The 23,923-nt window shown below is 48.2% G+C and overlaps 1 protein-coding gene across 4 annotated transcripts in view; it reads left to right on the top strand.

The window, feature by feature from the left end:
* Positions 1-23,923, top strand: part of LOC146074532 (kinesin-like protein klp-3) — an 84,223-nt gene that overhangs the window by 17,385 nt on the left and 42,915 nt on the right. For all 4 annotated transcript variants that reach the window (XM_083182746.1, XM_083182744.1, XM_083182747.1 and 1 more), the window contains 3 exons: positions 3,094-3,353; positions 16,578-16,712; positions 16,826-16,888. In XM_083182746.1, the coding sequence (XP_083038872.1) occupies positions 3,156-3,353; positions 16,578-16,712; positions 16,826-16,888 (396 nt within the window). In that variant the 5' untranslated portion in view covers positions 3,094-3,155. The remainder of the gene's footprint in view (positions 1-3,093; positions 3,354-16,577; positions 16,713-16,825; positions 16,889-23,923) is intronic.

Genomic DNA, 23,923 nt, shown 5'->3' with positions numbered 1-23,923 from the left:
GGGAGGGGGGGTATAATTAGGTTATATAGCTTAGAATAGTATAGCATAGTTAGTTGTGGGGGCATAGTTCAGGGATCCAGGTACACCTCAGTTGGGGCTGGGTAGTACAGGGTGGGGGGTTAAAGGGGAGGTTTGTTTTGGTCGTTTGAGGGGGGAGGTTTAATTTGACTTAATATAACAATGTTGGACAGAATTATTTAGCTACTATACTTTAACTGCCATATTACTACTATATTACAAATTACGTAAGTGAATGGTGATTTTGCCCCTTTTTTGTGAACATTTTAAGTGTGAACAATTTTTTATTTAATTTTTCTCTGTGATGCTCTTACAAACGTTACCCGAGTAGGCGCCATCGGGTTTCTACATATCCGGTTTTATTTTAGAGAAATGTGATTATATAGGACATCCTGCTTCAACTCTCCTCTTACAATCGTCACCACGTTGTATATGCCAAACTAAGGGCCTTATTTTGGTTCATTCTTTCTGACAAAATCCTTCTTAGATGGGCAAAACCATGTGCACTGCAGGTGGGGCAGATGTAACATGTGCAGAGAGAATTAGATTTGGGTGGGGTTTTACTTCAAAGTGAAATCTATATTGCAGTGTAAAAATAAAGCAGTCAGTATTTTCCCTGCACAGAAACAAAATTACTCACCCAAATCTAATTCTCTCTGCACATGTTACAACTGCCCCCCCTGCAGTGCACATGGTTTTGTCCATCTAAGAAGGATTTTGTCAGAAAGAATGAACCAAAATAAGGCCCTTTGTGATTTTGTCTGTTATTCTTACTACCTATGATTTATATGTGGGGGGAGCGGGTTGTTTGATTTGATTTGATATGCAAAATTTAATAAAAATTAATGAATTAAAAAAAAAAAAAAAAGATGAGAACTGTAACAGATGAAAAATCTGTAATGAAAAATATATATATACCACATTCCACAAGTTTATCTGGCAAAATAAGCGACCGCGAATAAGTTTATTGAAACTCCACAGCCCATGTCTAATGGAGGAGTAAATCTTCCTAATTTAAAACTTTATAACCAAGCAAGGGTATTTTGATACATCAGAGACTAGGTACATACCACAACCAATCATACCAATACTGATATCGACCAATCATTCTTGCCACGGACTCTCAACACGGACTCTCCTTCCTGCAATGTCATAAACAAGAAATCCCAGACACCCTCACTAAAAAAAACCTTCTAATGACAACATGGACTGTCTGGCACAATGCAAGACACAAACAGAACTTACATAGCCATCATTCGTTATTCTTACTGCGCATCACAAACCCAGACTTTCAAGATGGCCAGGCAACACACTCTTTTACCTCCTGGAGACTAAAGGGTATTTCACATGTGAAAGCCCTCATCAATAATACATCAACAGTTCCCTTGATAGCACAAATATTAGCAGACAAACACACACTTCCTTCTTCTTAAACACTGGCCATTTACCAAGCCGAACAGTATGCCAGCGCAGTTATTATACACCTTTCACCCCAAGACCGAAATAACTGCTTAGACACATTACTATTTAAACCCACTTGGGCAGAAGGGCCATCTCCACCTATTACCAGATCCTCCACACGAGTCAAGACATAACTGTATACCAGCTAGTGAGTACAACATGATAGTGTACCCCCTTCACCTACATAGGCATGAGACAAACCAGGGTATTTGTTGGGGTGCCAGATGATGCACCGACAGTCAGGATTCTGGCGGTCATTTCTCCAACATTTGAATACCAACTGTCAGGAGCCAGACAGTCTGAATCCTGACTTACATGGGCCGTTTTCTCTCATGGGATCCAAGACCCCCATAGAGGGAGAATAGAATAGGTGGCGAGCGCAGCTTGACACCGAGCCTGCAGCGTGATGACTGCAGCGAGACTGCAAGGGGGTTTGAATGCAGTCGCCCCCCTATCAGGCTCCTAACAGTCGGGATTTCAATGTCGGAGAAACATCCATTGGAATCGCAACTGTCAGAGAGTTATTCCATACCCATATGTTGGGCTATCGGTTCTGTAAAGTGCATCTGTATCACTGTTTCACAAGAGAGCTACAGTAGCTTTCTCTGCCTCTGGTTTTAGTGGATTTGGGGGTTTACTGGGTATGTGGGACATCAGTTTTTCTTGCAACAAGTTTACACTGGCAATTAGTCCAACATCATGTGAGCCAGGGTCTGATCCATAGTCAAATGCAAATTTTGTCACCACTGCATCATTGTATGCAGCAGATCTGAGAATATATCCTAGTGCCGCAGCTTCTGTTTTCACAATATGTGTTTATTTTTGTAACCACCCCCATCCCCATTTCCCCTCATTGACAAACACAAGAACTCCCAATTAATCTTTCTGGGTGGGTCCACACTAAGATCGCACTCTAGCATAGCACATACGCAGTGTGACTCCGATGCAAGTGCACCAGAAAAAAAAAACATTTGCCAACTACTTGAATATCAAGATTGCATCCACCTCTGAATCAGGCACTCTACTCCACAAATGTAGTTTCTGTACATCATGTCCTCAACCTCCTTTAGTCCTGTAATGACAGAGAATCAAGAGTTGCCAGACTATGCAAGTCTTCTACTTTCTGTCTATGTCTAGATATGTAGCACTTGTAAACATACTTCATGAGCAGTACAGTATAGTGTGCAGACAATCTAGAATAAAATGGCAACAAATCAGTATATCCAGCATTTGGGGCTCCTTTTTGTTCTTCAATGTATTTTATTTAAATATATTTGTAAGGAGGTTTTCAGAGCTAGCAAAGTAATATCCTGCTATGTGGCAGTTTAAAGAGTAAATTCTATGAAGACAAATTATAGGGGTGTATGATCAAGTTGTTATGAGAAAATCAATATATTTTCGCCACTCATTATAACCTCACTTCCAATCCACAGTTTTGCCATGGCATATCAGTTTATTTGTAATGACAATTGAATATAAATAGCATACGGTAATCACTACAAGCCATTTGACATAGTATCTTAGAAAAGCGAGTGACCATGCAAGATTTCAGAACATTTGCAGCTGGAAATTATTGTGCTTAGAAGTCATTTCTGTATTTCAAATGTCTTTCAGGTTTTGAACGCTATTATACACAACCTACACTGTTTTTCTTCACGTAAAGAACTACATTGAAAATGGGTACTGGGGCATCTAAAGCCCATTCAGTGGAGAAGCAAAAAGCCAGAGATAACGAGGAAACATCCACCATAATACAAAATGGTTCAGCATCCACCCTACCTGATAACACTCCAATTAGACAGAAACTAGAACCTCCAAACATGATTGATGAAGAGATATCAGAAGACATTGAAAAGATGGTGCAAATTGAGCAGGTGCACAATTGTCTTTAGGGATGATTTTATTATTATTATCATTATTATTATTATTATTATTATTATTATTATTATTAATAATAATTAAATGCCAGTGCATTCAACAGCATTGATACAAATACATCTTTACAAAATAGACCTATACTATGTAGTGTTCATTCTAGCACTCGCTATCTTTGAAAACCCATGTAGTTCCTCTTCCCTGCCTGGGGTGTCGCTGTCTGCTGTGTTTCTAGCGTGGTGTTTCTAGCACAGGTCTGGTTTGCATATAATTGATGATATATATACCACACTGTGCTAGAAGCACTAAAGCAGACAGCGACACACCAGGCAGGGAAGAGGAACTGCATGGGTTTTCAAAAATAGAGGATGCTAGAATGAACACTACTATGTACTCATGAATGGAGGACAAGGATCTCTAAAAACCAGAATGACAATAAATCTACCTGTATATCTCCTAAGAATCAAGACATTACTTAAAGAAAAAGATTGTAGTGACTTGCTGTTTTATACTTTACTGTAGACTATAAAAATATACTGACTTCTGTTATATGCCTCTCTTGTGCCTGTAAAAATAATGTTCTTTCAGTTTGGTTGGTAACATCAGAATACTGATAACATCAGAATACAAATACTTTTTTGATGTCACAGTTGCCCATCTGTGACTTTTGAACTTTGTCTTTGGTTCATCACTGACCCATCCATCCCCCCAGAGTTTTCCATCAGCTCGGGGACTACCAGAGAGAGGTGAGGGAACGGCTGCGGAGTCGGGGGACCTCGTTTCGAGGTCCCTGCGGATTGTGGCCTAGTACCCCCTAGGAGCCGGGGCCTCGATTTATCCAGCCGCTCGTCGGGAGGACGAACGCGACGTAGGAACCCCCCACAACGCCAGACCTACCAGCGGCAGCCCACGGAGGAGCCCCCTCAGCCCAGCACAGGCAGCCCACGAAGCGGCACCCCCGCCGCTGAGGTAAGGGGAACCGCCGAAAGTAGCGACGCCGTTACCGCGGCCGCAATTTTGGAGGTGGCGCGGGCGGCGAGGCCTATCCAGCAGCCGTCGCAGAATACGGCGGACCCACTGACCCCCTCCAGCAAGACTCCCCCGGCTCCCCCTGCATAGCTGCACTCATTCGCAAGACAGCATCCCTGCTGGAAGGGCAGGGAAGACCACAGAGCCCGACTCGCGGCCACCATATTGGAGGCGGCGCGGGCGGCAAAGCCTAGCCAGCAGCCGTCGCAGAATACGGCGGACCCGCTGACCCCCACTAGCAAGGCTCCCCCTGCTCCCCTTGCATAGCTGCACTCACTCACAGGGCAGCATCACTGCTGGAAGGACAGGGAGGACCACAGAGCCCGACTCGCGGCCGCCATATTGGAGGTGGCAAACGCGACAGTCGGGCAAACAACTCACAAAGGACAGCGACGGTGGGGAGCAGTAGCCCCGCTGCCCCCTCCCCCCCACACACACACACATAGTGTGTAACTACAAGGTCTATTACTGGCCCTTCACTCCAAGCCTCTAAGCCCAAGTCACAGACACCATACGGGCTGGGGTGTGCGGGACTGAGTGGAGCTCCACAGCACAAGGGCAGCACCATCCACGAGCAGTGGCCCCTCTGCCCCCTACCTAACGGGCAAGTATAGAGAGTATTGACCCTCCTCACTAACCCTTCAGAAAGGGCCCCAGACCCCTCCCAGCACCAGACCCGACTGGGAGCAATAAAAACCTCACCCTGTGTTTATACACAAAGGCAAAGTTAATCCTCCCCGCACCAGTACATCTGGGGCTATATAGCCAAAACTGCCTTGCGCCATAAGGGTATCAATACAAAGATAAAGAGTGGCTACACGAGAACTGTTGTGGGGAAACAAACAAGTGAAAAGCCGAAAAGTTCTTTCCTCCTCCTGACGATCAATTTCGCTACTACACTCAGACTGCAGGGATCTATTATGATATCCTGAGTGTGCACGAGGTCCCGCCTGGGCCAAACCTGTCCCCCAGCATCGACTCTTTAAGCGTCCCGATTCTGCTCCCCAAACCGGGCGACCCCAATATAGCCTTTAGGTCACTGCCTTCCTACTCTCCTAACTCTGACTCAAAATGTCGCATAAAAACAAAAAAGCTCCACAAGCAGCCGGTAACTTCTTTGGCGCCAAATCTAAGAATACACCTAGCCCCTCACAGCTAGCAGATTCCCCTACGCGTCAAGAACTAACGGACTCTGCTATTGATCCCCACATCCAAGCGGTAATGACAGGGCTCCTCGAGGGTGTACAAAATGCGTTCAAGCACGAATTGGCCAATGCGGTTGCAGAATTCCGCACTGACTTAACAGCCCTTGGCAGCAGAACAGACGCATTAGAGTCCAAAACAGACGACATCTGCCGATCCCAACTACGCATGGATAAAGAACTTCTTAGACTCCATGAAGAATTGGAAACCCTCAAGGAGCGCCAGGAAGACCAAGAAAACCGGTCCCGCCGCAACAACTTGCGCATCCGCAACATAGCGGAATCCGTTCAAGGGTCAGCTATGCCGGCCTTCCTCAAAGCCCTGTTCCAGCATATCATCCCAGATCTTTCAGACGAAGACTGCCTATTGGACAGAGCTCATAGGGCTCTCCGCTCAAAACCCCTCCCTCCCCAACCTCCAAGGGACGTCATTATCCGTTTTCACTACTACCAGACGAAGGAGAAAATTCTAACGGCTACCAGGGATACCGAACATATACAATTTCAAGAGATGCAGCTGCAAATCTATCAGGACCTGGCTCCCTCAACTATCCAGAAAAGGCGTGATCTCCAGCCAATAACCAGAATTCTTCGCCAACACAACATCCGCTATAGATGGGGCTTTCCGTTCATGCTCCACGTCTCAGCTAACAACACACTACACAACATCAAGACCTTGGCCCATGGACAAGAACTGCTATCCAAGTTGGATCTCCTTCCGTCACCCCTGGTGGAAGCAGACTCACCTCCAAGATCTCGCCGTCAGACCCCCCCTCGACCCGAATGGACGAGGGTATCCCGCCTTCGAGTTGAAAACAAAGAACCTAACTGAACTGAACTGTCTTACTTGTCGGCGTCACTCAGGCTCTCACTGAACGGACTCGTTATGGGTGAGATCTTTCCATGTTGTTGAGTGTATTTTGTTTGTTACCTTAAGCCCCCTTCCAGGGCAGAGTTTGTTATAGTTATAGTGTTATTTGTAGATTGTTTGAAGGTCGTTACAGCGCCCACGAACTACCCCTAAGGGGACGATGCTGGCCTAGGCGGACCTGAACTCAGATCCACCTCGCCGTCTCACCACCCCCCCCCCAAAACTCCCTCTATGCATAAGTTCATAATGTATGTTGATTTAGTGTGTTTTGTAGCGGTCCCCCTTGGGGACCCTCTTCACCAGGGATTCCGCCCTCACGGGCCTTTCTTTACTCTTTCCACTTTAGTCAGTCCCCAATCTGTGGGGCTTCTTTTCCCTTCCCCCCCCCCTCCCCCACCCCCCTGGCCCCCTTCCCCCCTTCTCCCCACCCTTGGGATGGCCTCCATTCCTCTCCCAGGGCTTCTCTATAGCGCTGAACATATACACCCAACCATGGCCCTAAAAATTATATCAATAAACGTTAACGGTCTAAACTCCCCTAAGAAACGTACTATTCTGCTAGAAGCTTGTAGAAGGGAAAGGGCATCCATTGTGTTCTTGCAGGAAACACACTTTACAGGCAACCACCCTCAACTGAAGGGTCGTTCGTTTCCTAATAACTTTTTCGCATCAGCAGACTGTAAAAAGCGTGGTGTGGCCATCCTAGTCCGCAGCGATGTCCCTTTCACTCCTACCAAGACAATTGCAGACCCCGATGGCAGGTTTCTCATAGTGATAGGAAAGATTAGAACCATGACCGTGACCCTAGTCTCCCTGTACGCACCCAATCAGGATCAATCGCAATTTTTTGACAACTTCTTTAAGAGACTTGACAAAGTTGCACAGGGTCATACAATCATAGGCGGTGATTTCAATACTGTTATAGACCCTAAGTTAGACAAATCTCCCTCTGCTTCTCACCCGCGCACAACAGATATCCCTAGAGCCACACGCACTCTCGTAGCCGCCATGAGACACTACGGGCTATGTGATTCTTGGCGCCTGAAATACCCACACTCGAGAGACTATACTCATTTTTCGGCCCCCCACCAGCAATACTCGAGGATCGACATGCTACTTATCTCCTCCTCCCTTATTCCACATGTTAGGGGAACGGGCATGGCACCATTCTCCTGGACAGACCATGCCGGCACCGTCATAGATCTCGACCTTTACGACCGGCCACCGGGAGCCAGAAGATGGAGGTTAGACAACTCCATCTTGGAACATCCCTCCTCACTGAAGGAGGTCAAAACTGCCATCAATAACTATTTTAAAGAAAACCCCACGTCAGACACATCCCCCGGCATTGTTTGGGAGGCTCATAAAGCCACAATTAGAGGTGTGTTAATATCTAAGGTTGCCTCTGTACGGAAAAAATGGGCCTCCCAGATACATGCCTTAGAATCACAGTTGGCCACCCTACTGGAGCAGCACAAAAGTTCTCCTACCTCCAGCCTGCTATCCCAAATAGAAACGATCAGAGGCAAGCTGAACACACTTTTATCTCAACGGGCGGCAAAAATTCTTCTTAAGCTTGGGCAACGCTTCTATGACAAAGCAGACAAAGCTGATACTCTACTAGCCAATAAACTGAGACGGCAACAAGCTTCTAGGTTAGTTGAAAAAGTACAATCCCCAACATTAGGATCCTGCACATACGACCCGACAGAAATAGCCAGAGAATTCCAACTTTTCTTTAACGCCCTATATAACTTAAAAAGGCCCCCCCTCACATCCACCTTAGTTAACGAAGAGACAATCTCCTACCTTGCAGACACCCCCCTCCCGCTCCTCCCCGAGGCTCAACTAGCCACTTTAAGTGGGAAGATTACAGAGGAAGAAGTGGTAGCGGCGATCAGATCTATGCGCTCATCAGCAGCGCCCGGCCCAGACGGGTTTTCGGCCGTTTATTATAAACGGTTTGCAAAAGAACTATCCCCCCATTTAGTGGCCCTGTTCAACAATATACTGGAGGGTGCCTCATTTCCCCCGGAGACAGCCCTAGCGGATATAGTGGTGATTCCTAAAGCGGGCAGAGACCCAACAATCTGTGCAAACTACAGGCCGATTTCACTATTGAATATTGACCTGAAGATTTATGCAAAAATTCTAGCCAGACGTCTGGCTCCCCTACTCCAATTCCTTGTCCACCCGGACCAGGTGGGTTTTATCCCGGGGCGCCAGGCGTCGGACAACACAAGGCGAGCGATTGACCTTATTCATATAATCCAAAAGCAGAAAAACCCGGCCTTGCTCCTAGCATTAGATGCGGAGAAGGCATTCGATCGTATATCGTGGTCCTTCGCTTTCGCCGTGTTGGAAAAGATGGGCATCTCAGGGCCCTTCTTGGAGGGGGTCAAAGCCCTATATCGTACACCTTCCGCCCGGGTAGTTGTAAACGGGGCAAGGTCAGACCCCTTCAGTATAACCAACGGCACTCGTCAAGGCTGCCCCCTTTCCCCATTAATTTTTGCCCTGGTCATGGAGCCCCTGGCGGCGAGGATACGCAATAACACGTCTATCCATGGCGTCAAAGTAGGCTTCTCGGAGCACAAAATAGCATTATATGCAGACGACGTGCTCTTGACCCTCACCGATCCAATGAGCTCTATCCCCCATTTATTATCAGAGATTCAACAATACTCCCGCCTTTCTGACTATAAAATAAATGTTGATAAAACCGAAGTTCTTGACTTTCATGTGCCTGGACCCCTTAAAACAGAACTGTTAAAAATGCTACCCTGTAACTGGAATAGAAAAAAAGTGAAATATCTAGGTATCTATCTAACACATCATTACCACCAACTTTTTCAAGCTAACTTCCCGAGACTGCTAGACATGATTAAGTCGGACCTTTCCACCTGGTCCTCCCACTTAATCTCCTGGATAGGCAGAATACATTCTATAAAAATGAATATCCTCCCACGCCTGTTGTATCTCTTTCAGACCCTGCCCATATATGTCCCGACTTATGTTTTTAAATTCTTGCAACACCAATCATCACAATTCATATGGGACAAAAAACGCCCCCGTATTAGATTAAAACTACTGCAGAGGCCCTCCTGCCAAGGTGGCCTGGGGATTCCAGATTTCAAGAGATATTACTATGCCTCACAGCTGTCCCAGACCGTGCAGTGGTGTAACCCCTGGGGTGCGAACAAAGTATGGGTGAACATAGAAGCAGGGGACTTGGGTCTGAACACTTTGTCCTCCCTGCCGTGGTTACCCAGAACTAAACGTCCACACTCAACAGTGTCGCACCCGGTGGTGTCTCGTGCTCTAGCGGTCTGGGATAGATTGAATAAAACATATAACTTGGCCCCACCACCCTCCCCACTGATACCTTTATTCCATAACCCCGCTTTCCCCCCCGGCTTGGAATGCTCCTCCCTGTCCAGCTGGCTTAAGGAGGGCATTTATTATTTAAACGACATATCGGACAAAGCATCCTTCCCCCAGTTCTCCGAAGTCAGAGAAGGCACTTCAATTCCAAATATAGATTTTTTCCATTTTCTCCAGATTCGCCACTTTCACGCCAAAGAAGTTTCTACATTAATTGCTAGGCCTCTATCCTCCGTTGAATACATTTGTTGGAAGCGTGACTCATCTAAAGGGTTAATCTCGGCACTGTACTCCTTGCTAGATCCCTTCACAGCCTCGTCCCGGGATCCTCATGAAAAGGCTTGGGAAAGAGACCTGGGTCTCACCCTGGACGAGGAAGACTGGGAGGAAATACGTGATAATGCAGCGTCAAGTTCCATCTGCGTAAAAATCAAAGAAAATACATATAAACTGCTATATCGCTGGTACTACGTCCCCTCTAGGCTGCATAAGATATATCCTGAGGTCTCGGACAGATGTTGGAGGGGTTGCCCTGCTGAAGGTGACTTCCTCCACATTTGGTGGACCTGCCCCCAAATCACGGGCATTTGGAGAGAAGTAATCGACTTAATCTCAACTCTTCTGGGAGTTACAGTGCCGAGGGACCCCAGATACTTCCTCCTCCCACTGAAGCCCCCCGAGCTTTCCCAACATCAGCACAAACTACTAAGACATATATCGTCGGCAATGACATGTCAAATTGCGGCTGATTGGAAAAAACCCACTCCAGCCCCAATACAGGCAATTCTCACACGGGTGTGGTATGTATATAAGATGGAATACATTACTGCAACTTTACGCCACTCATTTAAGTCCTTTCAAAAGGTCTGGGACCCGTGGCTTTCACATCAAAACGTGCCACCCCCGTTTGAGCCAGGTTAATGGAGGCCATCCCCCCTCCCCCCCCCCCCGCCACCCAGCCCCCCCCTCACTCGTTCTTCTCTTGATCCTCCCTCCCCAATTCTTTCCCCTCTTTCTATTTCTCAACTCTCTTCTTGTACTATGTTAAAAACAGAAAATTTGGCAAATTGTGATACTCGCTGTATTGATTTTATGTGAAAACAGCAGGTCTGTAAAGCTTGTTTATCCGTGTATTTGCACAATAAAATTGTTTAAAAAAAAAAAAAGAAAATAATAAATATGCACCGGGAAACAGGGGCATCTGCGGGCACTGGATGACCATGAGGAGGAGGCCACCTCCCACTGTTCCTGAGGCCACTGAGGATCCCGGGGCATGTGACAGCCTCCTGTCCTGCTGCTGCTCCTGGAGGCTATCACATTTCACCACATAGTGCTGACAGTCTCCTTGGGAGCAGCAGCAGCTTTGCATGGGGAACTCTACCTTCCTCTTCTCAGCTGCTATAGGTGCAACTGACAGACGGAAGATAGAGGGCAGTGCAGGAAGGTGCACTTTACAAAGTGAGCAGACGGGTGGGTCTCATGCAGAGGCGGAACTAGAAAGTGTTGGGCCCAGGTGCAAAAATATGTTTTTTTGGGCCCCTCTCCATCCAAGTTTATAAAATGCTACACAGAAAAAGGGGTCAGGGAGAGGCAGTGGGTGCCAGCAGAGGTAGAGGGTGCAGGGCTGGTGCTAGGGTGTCCGGCGCCCTCCTGCAAACCATAAATTTTGCGCCCTTTCACATTGCCATTACAACAAGCTGCAGACCGATTGTGGGAGCGTATTCAACATGCGATCCTATGGAGGATCTTGGGTGCATGTACATGTATGCATACACCATCTCAGTGCTGTGTCCGCAAAATGTATGGAATGCATGCAATGTGTGTGCGATGCGATCCAAAAGCAGTACAAAAAGTATGTGTAGCACATACTTTTTGTACTGTGCTATGCGATGCCCGCGGGAGCACATATCGTATCGCACGCTGCTGTTGCAGCGTGTATGGCCACCTTTAGGCACATAACCCAGCCCATTATTTTAAAAAGTGTCTAAATTAATATTAAAAAAATCTACAATTATTAAAAAATTTGTTATAAACATGTATAATAAAAGACTCACCGTTCTTTTGCTGTTTAACTGTTGTGCAGTCTCTCCTCTTCTATCTGCATAGGCAGGACGCCATTACACCCCTCTCATGACTGAGGGGGAAAGGAGGGGAGAGAAAGAGCAGATGGAAGAAGAGGGGCCGGAGTGTTGAGGACTGGCAGTGGCACTGGCACAGCACACTGAGAAGAGGGAAGGAAGGGGAGGTGGCGCTGCTGCCTGTTCGTCATTTGATTGACAGCTGACAGGCGCAGGGAGCAATGGGTAGGGGGCGGATCCGGACATGACATGTCATCCAGGCATTCACAGACAGCGCTACATGCCTCATCGCAATTGTCCGTGAGGAAGAGGGGGCAGATCGCAGGAGGACAGTGTGTGTGCGGTGCAGGGAGCTGCTCAGCTTCTCCATACTGCTGCCTACTGTCAGACAGGCACTGTGGGTGGCATTCAGGCTTTGTGCACTCCTGGTGCAGGGAGCAAATCTTTATACTGCCGCTCGCAAAATGGGCGGCGTGCAGGAAGCAGTGACAGTGAGGGCTGAGGCAGCTTTAGCAGAGCAGGAAGGGAGACAGCGCCTTTTCAGCATGGCGCCTCCCTGCTTTGCAGTAGCTGCTGAGTGGGTAACGCCGGCCCTGAGAGGGTGGCAGGGAGATAGTCAGTGACAGTTGGCAAGATATAACAATGGTGTAATTACGCACCGTAGTGCCCATTACACATGATGCCAAATACCATAATGCCCCTTACATATAATGCCTCACACTATTGTGCCCATTACACATGATTCTGCACACCATAGTGCCCATTTCGCATGATCGCGCACACCGTAATGCCCATTACCAGAGCCGGCCTTAGGCATAGGCAAACTAGGCAATTGCCTAGGGCTTCTGCTGATTAAAATGATATGCAGCATGCCTATATTCTGTGCGTGAGTGAGGCTGTATCTGCATATGAAATAGTGTAATCATGGAAATCACTGTAACATAGCATTCTGTATGCAGGTACAGCCACAGTCGCACACAGAATATAGGCATGCTGCATATCATTTTAATCATCGGAAGCTCCTTGTGTGTCCTGGTCACAAAACAATGCAAATAAGAGGAATTATCAGCAAAAAATGCACCAAATGTTAGCAGAACTGGCCAGGAGCTGCATGGCTTATTGAGTCAAGATGTATGAGGAAACATCTGTATCCAAGCAGTAAGGAGCATTATGTGTGTCATGTATAAATGCATTAATAATGTGCGACATATGTGTAACAGGCATTATGTGTGTTATGTGTATAAGGGCATTAATAATGTGCAACATATGTGTAATGGGCATTATGTGTGTCATGTGTATAAGGGCATTAATAATGTGCAACATATGTGTAAGGGGCATTATGTGTGTCATTATGTGTATGAAGGGCATTAATAAAGGTTGGCATAATGTGTAAGGGGCATTATGGTTATAAGGACATTAATAATGTGTGTCATTTGTAAGGGGCATTACAGTGTGGTATTATCAAGGGTGCCAAGAGAAAGGGGTAGGGGGTACAAATTACCCAGGCCAAAGTCTGATGGAAGGGCCCAGTGGGGGCCCCGGGCCCCTTCCCCTTAAGTGACAGCAGAAACTGCAGCTCTTCTCCTCTGCCCAGCACACACTGCTTTGTGCTGGGTTGCAGTGTGGCCATGGAGGTGCTTAAAATACAATATTTTCTCAGGATTTTTTTCTAAGGGTATAATGTGAATAATGTGAGGAGTAATGTACATAAGGTAAAGTGGTACGACTGTGTGATATAACGTGAATAAGGGACATCATCACATGATATAATGTGAATAAAGTGGCACTACTGTGTGGAATAATTTGAATTGGGGGTACTATTGGGTGGCCATGCCCCTTCCCAGCAAGAACACACCCCTGTTTGGGCTGTGCACCGAATGTGTGCACTGTTTCTATTTAAAATATTGCAGGTAGGTGCACCAAAATTATGACTGCTATGATGAGGGTTGATGGTGCTGGGAAAGGGGAGCAGGGTCAGAGGCGGAACTAGTGGCAGTGTTTGGGGGCATCAGCCAAAATCTTGTCTAGGGCGTCATTTAGGCTAGGGCCGGCTCTGCCCATTACACATGATGCCACACATCGTAATGCCCATTAGACATTATGCCATAAACTGTAATGCCCCTTAAACATGATGCAGCACACTGTAATGCCTATTATACTTTGTCATACACCATAACGCCCATTACAAATTATGCTGCCCACTATATTGCCCATTAAACATTATACCACACACCATAATGCCCATTACACATTATGTAGCACACAGCAGTGCCCATTACACATGATGCCACACACTATAGTACCCATTACACATGATGCCGCACACCAAATTGCCCATTACAAATTATGCCGCACACTGTAATGCCTACTACACAGGGGTTAAAGTGAGGGGGAACGGGGTGGAACTGAGTTCCACCACCTCAAATGGTGAGGTGGAACGTTTTAACCTCCACATTGGCCCTGTACAGTAATTCTCACAGAAAAGCATTCTAGTTTGCAGGGGGATGCAAAAACCCCTACCCCAAAACCCCTACCACTGGCCCTGTCTCTGCCTTTGGGGTGAGGGGAGGGGGGGTAATTAGGTGGCATAGAGAAATGAGTTCCCCCACCTCTGCATTATCACTTTAAGCCCTGTTACTACACATTATTCCACACACCACAATGCCCCTTACACATGATGCAGTACCCAGTAATGTTCATTACACATAAAGTCGTACACCATAATGCCAATTACAAGTTATGCTGCCCACCATAATGCCCATTACACATTATGCCACACACAGCAATGCCCCTTACATATGATGCCACACACCATAGTGCCCATTACACATGATGCCACACACTATGATATACATACTGTCCCCCCCTTAATGCCACTAGTAATGCCCCTTAAGCAAGGTCCCAAAAAGTGCCACTAAAATTTTGATGTGAGGGCCAGTCCTGTCTTCACTGCTGCTGCCGGGAGAGGAGGAGAGTGAAGAAACCGCTACAATGGGGAGAGGTGCATTGCACAGCACACTCCTGCTCCCCTCGGGTGTCCTCTGCAGCGGGCATTTCATTTGCTGGTACGCGAGGTCTGACTGGATAGCGGCACAACCTCCTGCACAAGAGGAGGAAGGAAGCAGGGAGAACTGGAGTGGCAGCTCTGCCTGGCTACACTGCTACACAAGTAGCTAGCCAACATTCTCAGTGCTGCGGCAGCACAGCCCTGAAGGTGCTGTCAGAAGTAGCCGGATAGCTGGGCAGCGCTGCGGCTGTAGCTTCCACCCGTGGCCAGAGAGGAGCAGAGAAGAGGAGGCGATGTGACAGGAGAAGCAGGAAAGTGAAGTGGTCTCACTCTTCTTCTGAGAACAGAGGGCGGGATGCTCTAAAACAGGAATCCGGTAAAACCCACATTATCTGGGTTTTTACAGCATTTCCATATGTTCTAATGCCCCTCCGCTGCAGAGGGAATAGCCAGCTTCTGCTGGCGATTCCCTATAGAAGCCTATGGGCTTCTTACCGCACCGCTGTGTGAGGGAGCCATCAAGGCTTCCTTGCAGCATGCCTCGCGGCCGGCCCCGGCGTTCTGTGCATGCGCAGAGGGACTCCTGGGTCTGAGATGGTTGAGCCGCATCGCAAAGACAGTTCTGTTTGGAAGAGCTGTCCTTTGCGTTAATAATCGCATATGTTAGAACATATGCAATTATTAAGAATGAGGTACCGTGTGGAGGGGGACGATGAAGGGTGGCGGATGTTAGAACATCCCGCCCAATCTCTTTTCCTCTTCCTCGATATGGCCCTGGGCGCTGTGCGCTGCGGTTGTTTCACCCCAGTCTCACAGTCATACACAGCTGGCCCCAGGATGCTGAAATTGCCCGTGCCCGGGGGGCATATGGCACCTGGCCTAGCCCACCACTGCAGTGAAAGCAGTTACCTTTATGATGTGTCCACAGCAACTCACCCAGATCCTACACAGGGTGAAGCCGATTCCACTGACAAAAAAAATCACAGGATTTTGTGCATTCATGTGCAATAACTTGTGATTTTCATTGTATTTGGAATTGGGGTATTAGTGTTCTGATATTTTTACTACTGGAACTCTCCTCTTAAATTATTGTTCTACTTTTAATTTGAAGAAGAAAAGTACTGACATTCTACTACAATTCTGAACACAATAAGGAAGCTTTTACTTTTCATTGTGATCACATTATCACTGCAAAACTGCTTTGTCGCCTCTGGCTAAGACAACAGTACTTATAAAAGACAATAAAGAACCATTAATGTTAGATTTCAAGAAAATATACTGTACTAAAATCAAAATAAAGGAGAAGATTAGTAGACATTTGAATGTAGAATAAACTAAAGATATTTGCATGTTTGACAGTTTCATTAAAAAAAATGACTCAGTAAAAGGAACATAAGTGTCCTAAATGTTTTTATGTTTTCAAAAAAGTTGCCAGTATTCTATTATAGTGTATAGTAATTTATTCATTGTATTTAAATAGAGTATATCAGCATGTCAGTTCCAATTCACTTTTATAATCACAAACCACCAGATAAGTAAATTATCTGGGAACAATAAAATATGTCTATTTTATTTTTTAAACATTAATGTGTATATACCTTTTATTTAGTTTAAATATTGACATTATTTCCACATTTATCTCCGGTGTGTAGGGCAAGTCTGGAAATCAAGGAACCGTGGAGACAGAAGACGTCTCACTGACATTTGAAAGTTTTCAACACAACAATGGAAACCTCTATACATGTTTTACTCAGAATGGCATCAGAATGTACTTTGATGATCAAATGGTGATTGAGTATAGCAACATATTGGCAGTTACATTTTGACATATGTTCTCCAGTTTTCGTATCTGTGAAATTTTGTTGCAGTCTGCTAAACATTTATTTTTGATTGCATTTAGGGAATTGTTCAATTTCCACAAGAACTTTATAGCCAAGGGAAATTCATCTATACGCACAATGAGGTATTCTTTCACTATTATTTACATTTATTTATATTGATGCTATAATGTGCATAATACATATACTGTAACGTGCGTGGGTGTATGCAGTGACTGGTGGTGGGCTGAACCCTCAGCCGGGACCGCTGTTTAGAACGGCCACGGCAAAGCCCTACTCTAACTCTGTTGGCCGTCCCGGGCAAGTGACCGCAGGCTGCAAGGTGCTAGGCTTCTCCTTTAGTCGCCGCGTTCGAGGGAGCAGGTTAAGCCCGCTCCAACCCCGATGCAACCAGGTTTTATGTTGAGACAAGCCCACGGCGACTGTCAGGGACTGGACCAAAAGGAGGATCTGACTATTAGGGCCTAACTGAATGGAACACCCTGTCTGCCGGCACCTGGCCAAGGACGGGGAATGTGACCGAGCCACAAGCACCGGTACTACAGTAACGGGGTGCCACCAAACGCAAAATACGCCAACACAAAACGGTACAATACGGTACCCCAAAACGGGCGTAAATCCCCTAGCATGAGTCTCTCCGGATCCCGGAGAGCCAGGCAAGACGGAAACAGAACAACTAAAGATACGGGACAGCTTGTCCAGAAAATAACGAATAAGGACCGGGCTCCAATGGAGCACTTACGTAACCGGAACGGAACCTCCAGCGGCAGAAGATGGAGCGGAGTACGTCTGGAGAGTCTTGGCCGGACCAGATGGAAAGATAGCTGACCAAGAGAATTCCGGATAAAGGACGGCCGCAGCAACACGGCAGCGGACCCTCGCTGGAAGGTGTTGACACAGCGACGGAGCGTGGCTGGGACCACGGCAGGAGGATAGATGCACGGGCACGGTGCACGGCAGAGAATCTGCAGGGACCAGGACAGCAGAGAGCAGCAGGCCCTCTGTGGGGAAACAATATCACCGGCGGGGCTGTATTGGACCAGCTCCCTTAAAAGGGTGCTGCTGGCCAATCAGCCTCCGCCGTAGGACCAGGCCCCCAACCTGTCTAATTATCACCAGCTGCCTGGGCGCGCGCCACCCAGCGTCCCCTGGTTGCCTGGCAACCCCCGGGTGACGCGGCCCGACTCCCTGTACTGTCCCCCGGCTGGGCGGAAGTGACGCGCCGCAGCCGGGCGGACGTCACATCTTCCACCCGGGACTCGCTGGGCGGAAGTGCCCGGAGCGCTCTTCTAAGGGCGCCGGGCTGCTGCTGCGGTGATGCCGCAGCAGCGCGTTTGTCTTGAGGAGAGGTTTTGAAACCTCTACCCCCAGGCTTATGGGGAAATTCCAGAAAGAATCTTCTCTTCAGGTTTTGAGCATGGACATCCCTATCGGGGACCCAAGACCTTTCTTCTGGCCCAAACCCCTTCCAATGGACCAAAAAATGAAGGGTACCACGGACAAATTTGGAGTCCATAATTCTTTCAATCACGAACTCCTGCTGTCCCTGAACATCCACAGAAGGGGCTCCTCTGATGATTTTACGGGGAAACTTATGAGAAAAGAAGACAGGCTTTAACAAAGACGCATGAAAGGGGTTAACAATCCTGAGGGACTTAGGAAGCAATAAGCGGAAAGCAACCGGATTAACCCTCTTGATGATTTTATACGGACCTATGAACTTGGGCCCAAGTCTTGCCGAAGGTTGGTGTAATTTGATGTTTCGGGTAGAAACCCAGACCCAATCACCAACTTTAAATGGACAAGGGCGTCTAAACCGATCTGCCAACACCTTCTCCTTGAATGCTGTCTCTTTAAGTGCGTCATGAATTTTTTTCCATGAGGCCTTAAAATGAAAGACCTTGAATGGAACCGAAGGTGCAGCCTGAGCAAATGAATTCGCCTGAGGATGGAAACCATATACTGCGAAAAAAGGTGAAACCTTAGAAGCAGAGTGTACCGCATTATTGTATGCAAATTCTGCTATGGGGAGATGCTCCACCCAATCATTCTGTAACTTTGAGATAAAACAACGCAGATACTGTTTCAAAGACTGATTCAGCCGTTCAGTCTGTCCGTTGGACTGAGGGTGAAAAGCTGAAGTCAAGCTCAGTTTGATCTTCAGAGAAGCACAGAAAGCCCTCCAGAACTGTGCTACAAACTGCGGACCCCTGTCCGAAACAATGTCAGTGGGTAATCCATGCAGCCGGAAAACATGCTTTAAAAACAACGAAGCCAGCTCCTTGGCCGAAGGCAACTGCTTCAGGGCCACAAAATGTGCCATCTTGGAAAACCTGTCAATGATAACCCAAATGGTTTGACAGTTGGCGGACACTGGTAAGCCTACCACGAAATCCATGGCAATGTGTGACCATGGTCTTGATGGGATGGACAACGGCATGAGCTCACCAAAAGGCCTGGAGCGAGGCACTTTATGTTTGGCACAAACGAGACATGACCGCACGAATTCCCTGACATCCCTGGACATTCCTGGCCACCAAACAATTTGGGTCAATAAGTCCGTGGTCTTATGAATCCCGGGATGCCCTGCAGTCCTGTTATCATGAAAGTCCGTGAGCACTCTTCGTCTGAGAGTCTCAGGGACAAATAACCGACCTCTAGGAGTCTGAGCTGGGGCCTGGCCTTGGGCCTGACGAATGAGCCCCTCCAGAGTCAAACTGAGACCAGCCTGTATGCAGGAGGCAGGAAGAATGGAGGTCACCGAGTCTTCCGTGGAATGTTGCGGAACAAAGCACCGTGACAGAGCATCTGCTCGAACATTCTTAGGACCAGGTCTATAGGAAATGGTAAAATTGAAGCGAGTGAAAAATAACGCCCAGCGGGCATGCCGGGCATTAAGTCTCTTGGCAGCTTCAATATACTGTAAATTCTTGTGGTCTGTCAAAACCACTACCTGATGATTCACACCTTCTAGCCAATGCCTCCATTCCTCGAAGGCCCACTTGATGGCTAATAATTCCCTGTCACCAACGTCGTAATTGGTCTCAGCCACAGAGAACTTCCTAGACATATAGGCGCAAGGGTGCAGAATCTGAGTTTTAGGGTTAGTTTGTGAGAGTACTGCTCCTGCATCCATTTCAGAGGCATCCACCTCCACCACAAAGGGACGCTCAGGATCCGGATGCTTAAGGATGGGAGCAGAGACAAAGGCTTGTTTGAGGGCTTGAAAAGCCTGTTTGGCTTGTAAAGACCAATCTCCAGGATCTGCCCCCTTCTTGGTAAGAGCCACCAGGGGAGCAACGATAGAGGAAAAAGAATGGATGAAGCGTCGATAGTAGTTAGCAAATCCAAGGAACCTTTGGATTGCCTTCAGATTGGTCGGCTGTACCCAATCAACTATCGCCTGAAGCTTCTTAGGATCCATGCTAAAGCCATCAGCCGAAATTATATACCCAAGGAATGAGATTTGGGATACCTCAAACTCGCATTTTTCAAGTTTGGCAAATAAACAATTTTCTCGTAATTTTTGCAGAACCTGCCTTACTTGGGCCCTATGTGAATCAAGATCTTTGGAATAAATAAGGATGTCATCCAAGTAGACGACCACGAAACTCCCCAGAAAATCCCGTAAGACATCGTTAATAAAATCTTGAAATACGGCAGGGGCGTTGGACAGCCCGAAGGGCATAACTAAATACTCATATTGCCCAGAGTGCGTGCTAAATGCCGTCTTCCACTCATCCCCTGCTTTTATTCGGATGAGGTTGTACGCCCCTCTAAGGTCAATTTTAGAAAACACAGTGGCGGACCTCAATTGGTCAAAGAGAACAGAAATAAGAGGGAGCGGGTACGCATTTTTCACCGTGATTTTATTTAAAGCCCGGAAGTCAATACAAGGACGCAGGGACCCGTCCTTCTTGGCCACAAAGAAGAATCCAGCGCTAAGTGGCGATTTTGACGGACGAATAAATCCCTTCTCCAAACTCTCCTGAATGTACTCATTCATGGCCTTGGTCTCTGGAATAGACAAGGAGTAAAGCCTCCCCTTAGGCAAGGGGGCGTCTGGAATAAGCTGGATAGCGCAATCGTATGGACGATGGGGCGGCAACTTATCCGCCTTACCCTTGGAAAAAACGTCTACAAAGTCAGAGTATGCCGCAGGGACAGCAGACAGTGACACAGAGGCCTGAAGAAAAGAGGTCTGGATGCATGAACCAAAACAAGTGGGGTTCCACTGAACAATGTCCCCTGTCTTTCAATTAATCTGCGGGCTATGTCGGACTAACCAAGGATGTCCCAAGACCAGCGGTACAACAGGACAAGAAACCAAAAGAAATGAAATTTCCTCTTTATGCAGAGAGCCGACAGTGAGCTGCAGGTTGGGAGTACGAAAACAAATCTCCCCATTGGGCAATGAACTACCATCTAAGCCTCGCATGGTAATGCGTTGTCCTAAAGAAATGGCGGGGATACCGAGTCTCTCGGCTAAGGCGGCATCCAAAAGATTTCCGGCTGCACCACTATCAACAAAGGCAAAGCAATCAAAAATAATCTCCCTATATGTAAGGTTAGTGGGAATCAATAGGGAGTTCTGGGAGGAGAACAGTTTAAGGCCCAAGTGAATCTCCTCCTCATTTACTTGGCCTGACCTTTTACTGCCTTGTTTGGACAAGAGCAGTAATGGTGACCCCTACGTCCACAGTACAGACAAAGACCAGCCCTAATCCTACGAGCTCTCTCCTCAGGGGTAATCCGGATGGACCCCAATTGCATGGGTTCCTCGACATCCTCCGAGGAATCCATGACAAATGGGATAGGACGAGGAAGTGAAGATCTCTCGGCTCTGCGTTCACGGAGCCGACGGTCTATCTTGATAGACAACTCCATGAGTTTATCTAGCGAGCCAGGCACCGGGTATTGGATCAAACTATCTTTGATGGTATCAGACAGTCCATACCGGAACTGGCTACGCAGAGCTGGATCGTTCCACCCACAGTCATTCGCCCACCGGCGGAACTCCGTGCAATACACTTCGACGGGATCTTTTCCTTGCTTTAATGCCCGTAAGTGAGACTCTGCAGACGCCTCTCTATCAGGGTCATTATAAAGCAAACCCAGGGACTTAAAGAAGTTATCCACTGAGGCCAACACCGGACTATCCGAGGGCAAACCAAAAGCCCACGTCTGCGGGTCACCCTGCAACCAGGAGATAACCAAGCTCACCCTTTGAGCCTCCGACCCAGAAGATTTAGGTCGAAGTCGAAAGTATAATCTACAATTTTCTCTGAAGTTAAAAAACTCCTTTCTATTACCAGAGAACCGGTCAGGCATATTCATTTTTGGTTCAGGTGTTACTACCGGGGGAGGACGAGACTAGGGTGGCCAATCCCGGGATCGGGATCGGCGGGATCCCGGGATTTGGCCCCCAAAACGCCGGGATTTCAATCCCGGGATTGGAATTTCCAATCCCGGGATTTCGGGATTAAACTGCGCATGCGCAGTTTAATGCCGGGCAGCGTCTGAGCACTCAGACGCTGCCCGGCTTCTCCCAATCCCCGCAGTGCGCAGCGTGACGAGGTCACGCTGCGAGGTCACGCTGCGCAGGGCACAGCCGCACGTCCACGGCTGCCCGCCCGCCCGTCCAGCGCTCCCGGCCCGCCCGTCCAGCGCTCCCGGCCACCTGCCCGCCCACCCACCCAGCGCTGACGGCCGGCAGCACTCACGGCCGGCCACCCGCCCGCTCACCCACCCAGCGCTCACGGGGACCCAGCGGCAGCGGTCCCTGCCGCCCACCCAGCGGTACCTGCCACCCACCCGCCCACCTAGCGGTCCCTGCCACACACCCTCCCTCCCACCCAGCGCTCCCTGCCACCCACCCGCCCTCCCACCCAGCGGTCCCTGCCACCCACCCGCCCAGCGCTTGGGCGGCCAGGGTGTTTTTTATTATTAGGGAAGCCAATCCCGGGATCCCGGGAATCCCGGGATTGAGCATTTTTCAATCCCGAATCCCGGGATTGAAAAAATGCCCCGGGATTGGCATCCCTAGACGAGACCCTCTCTCCTGATTGGTTACCCGGAGTGACAATTCCTGAACCATTTGCGTTAGACCCACAACCTGGGCATCTAACGAAGGGGATGTAGGATTCATAATGAGGGCTCCGCACAACCACTAACACCCACGGACAAAACAGGTATATTATATAAAAGAGATTTATATAATCTGTTTGGGCCGGTGATAATGTAACGTGCGTGGGTGTATGCAGTGACTGGTGGTGGGCTGAACCCTCAGCCGGGACCGCTGTTTAGAACGGCCACGGCAAAGCCCTACTCTAACTCTGTTGGCCGTCCCGGGCAAGTGACCGCAGGCTGCAAGGTGCTAGGCTTCTCCTTTAGTCGCCGCGTTCGAGGGAGCAGGTTAAGCCCGCTCCAACCCCGATGCAACCAGGTTTTATGTTGAGACAAGCCCACGGCGACTGTCAGGGACTGGACCAAAAGGAGGATCTGACTATTAGGGCCTAACTGAATGGAACACCCTGTCTGCCGGCACCTGGCCAAGGACGGGGAATGTGACCGAGCCACAAGCACCGGTACTACAGTAACGGGGTGCCACCAAACGCAAAATACGCCAACACAAAACGGTACAATACGGTACCCCAAAACGGGCGTAAATCCCCTAGCATGAGTCTCTCCGGATCCCGGAGAGCCAGGCAAGACGGAAACAGAACAACTAAAGATACGGGACAGCTTGTCCAGAAAATAACGAATAAGGACCGGGCTCCAATGGAGCACTTACGTAACCGGAACGGAACCTCCAGCGGCAGAAGATGGAGCGGAGTACGTCTGGAGTGTCTTGGCCGGACCAGATGGAAAGATAGCTGACCAAGAGAATTCCGGATAAGGGACGGCCGCAGCAACACGGCAGCGGACCCTCGCTGGAAGGTGTCGACACAGCGACGGAGCGTGGCTGGGACCACGGCAGGAGGATAGATGCACGGGCACGGTGCACGGCAGAGAATCTGCAGGGACCGGGACAGCAGAGAGCAGCAGGCCCTCTGTGGGGAAACAATATCACCGGCGGGGCTGTATTGGACCCAATCAGCCTCCGCCGTAGGACCAGGCCCCCAACCTGTCTAATTATCACCAGCTGCCTGGGCGCGCGC

This window comes from Crinia signifera, chromosome 4 (genome assembly GCF_055691185.1).
Source record: "Crinia signifera chromosome 4, ASM5569118v1, whole genome shotgun sequence".
Lineage (NCBI taxonomy): Eukaryota > Metazoa > Chordata > Amphibia > Anura > Myobatrachidae > Crinia > Crinia signifera.
Note: the sequence above shows the minus strand (reverse complement) of the source record. Positions and strands in the feature narration are given on the sequence as shown.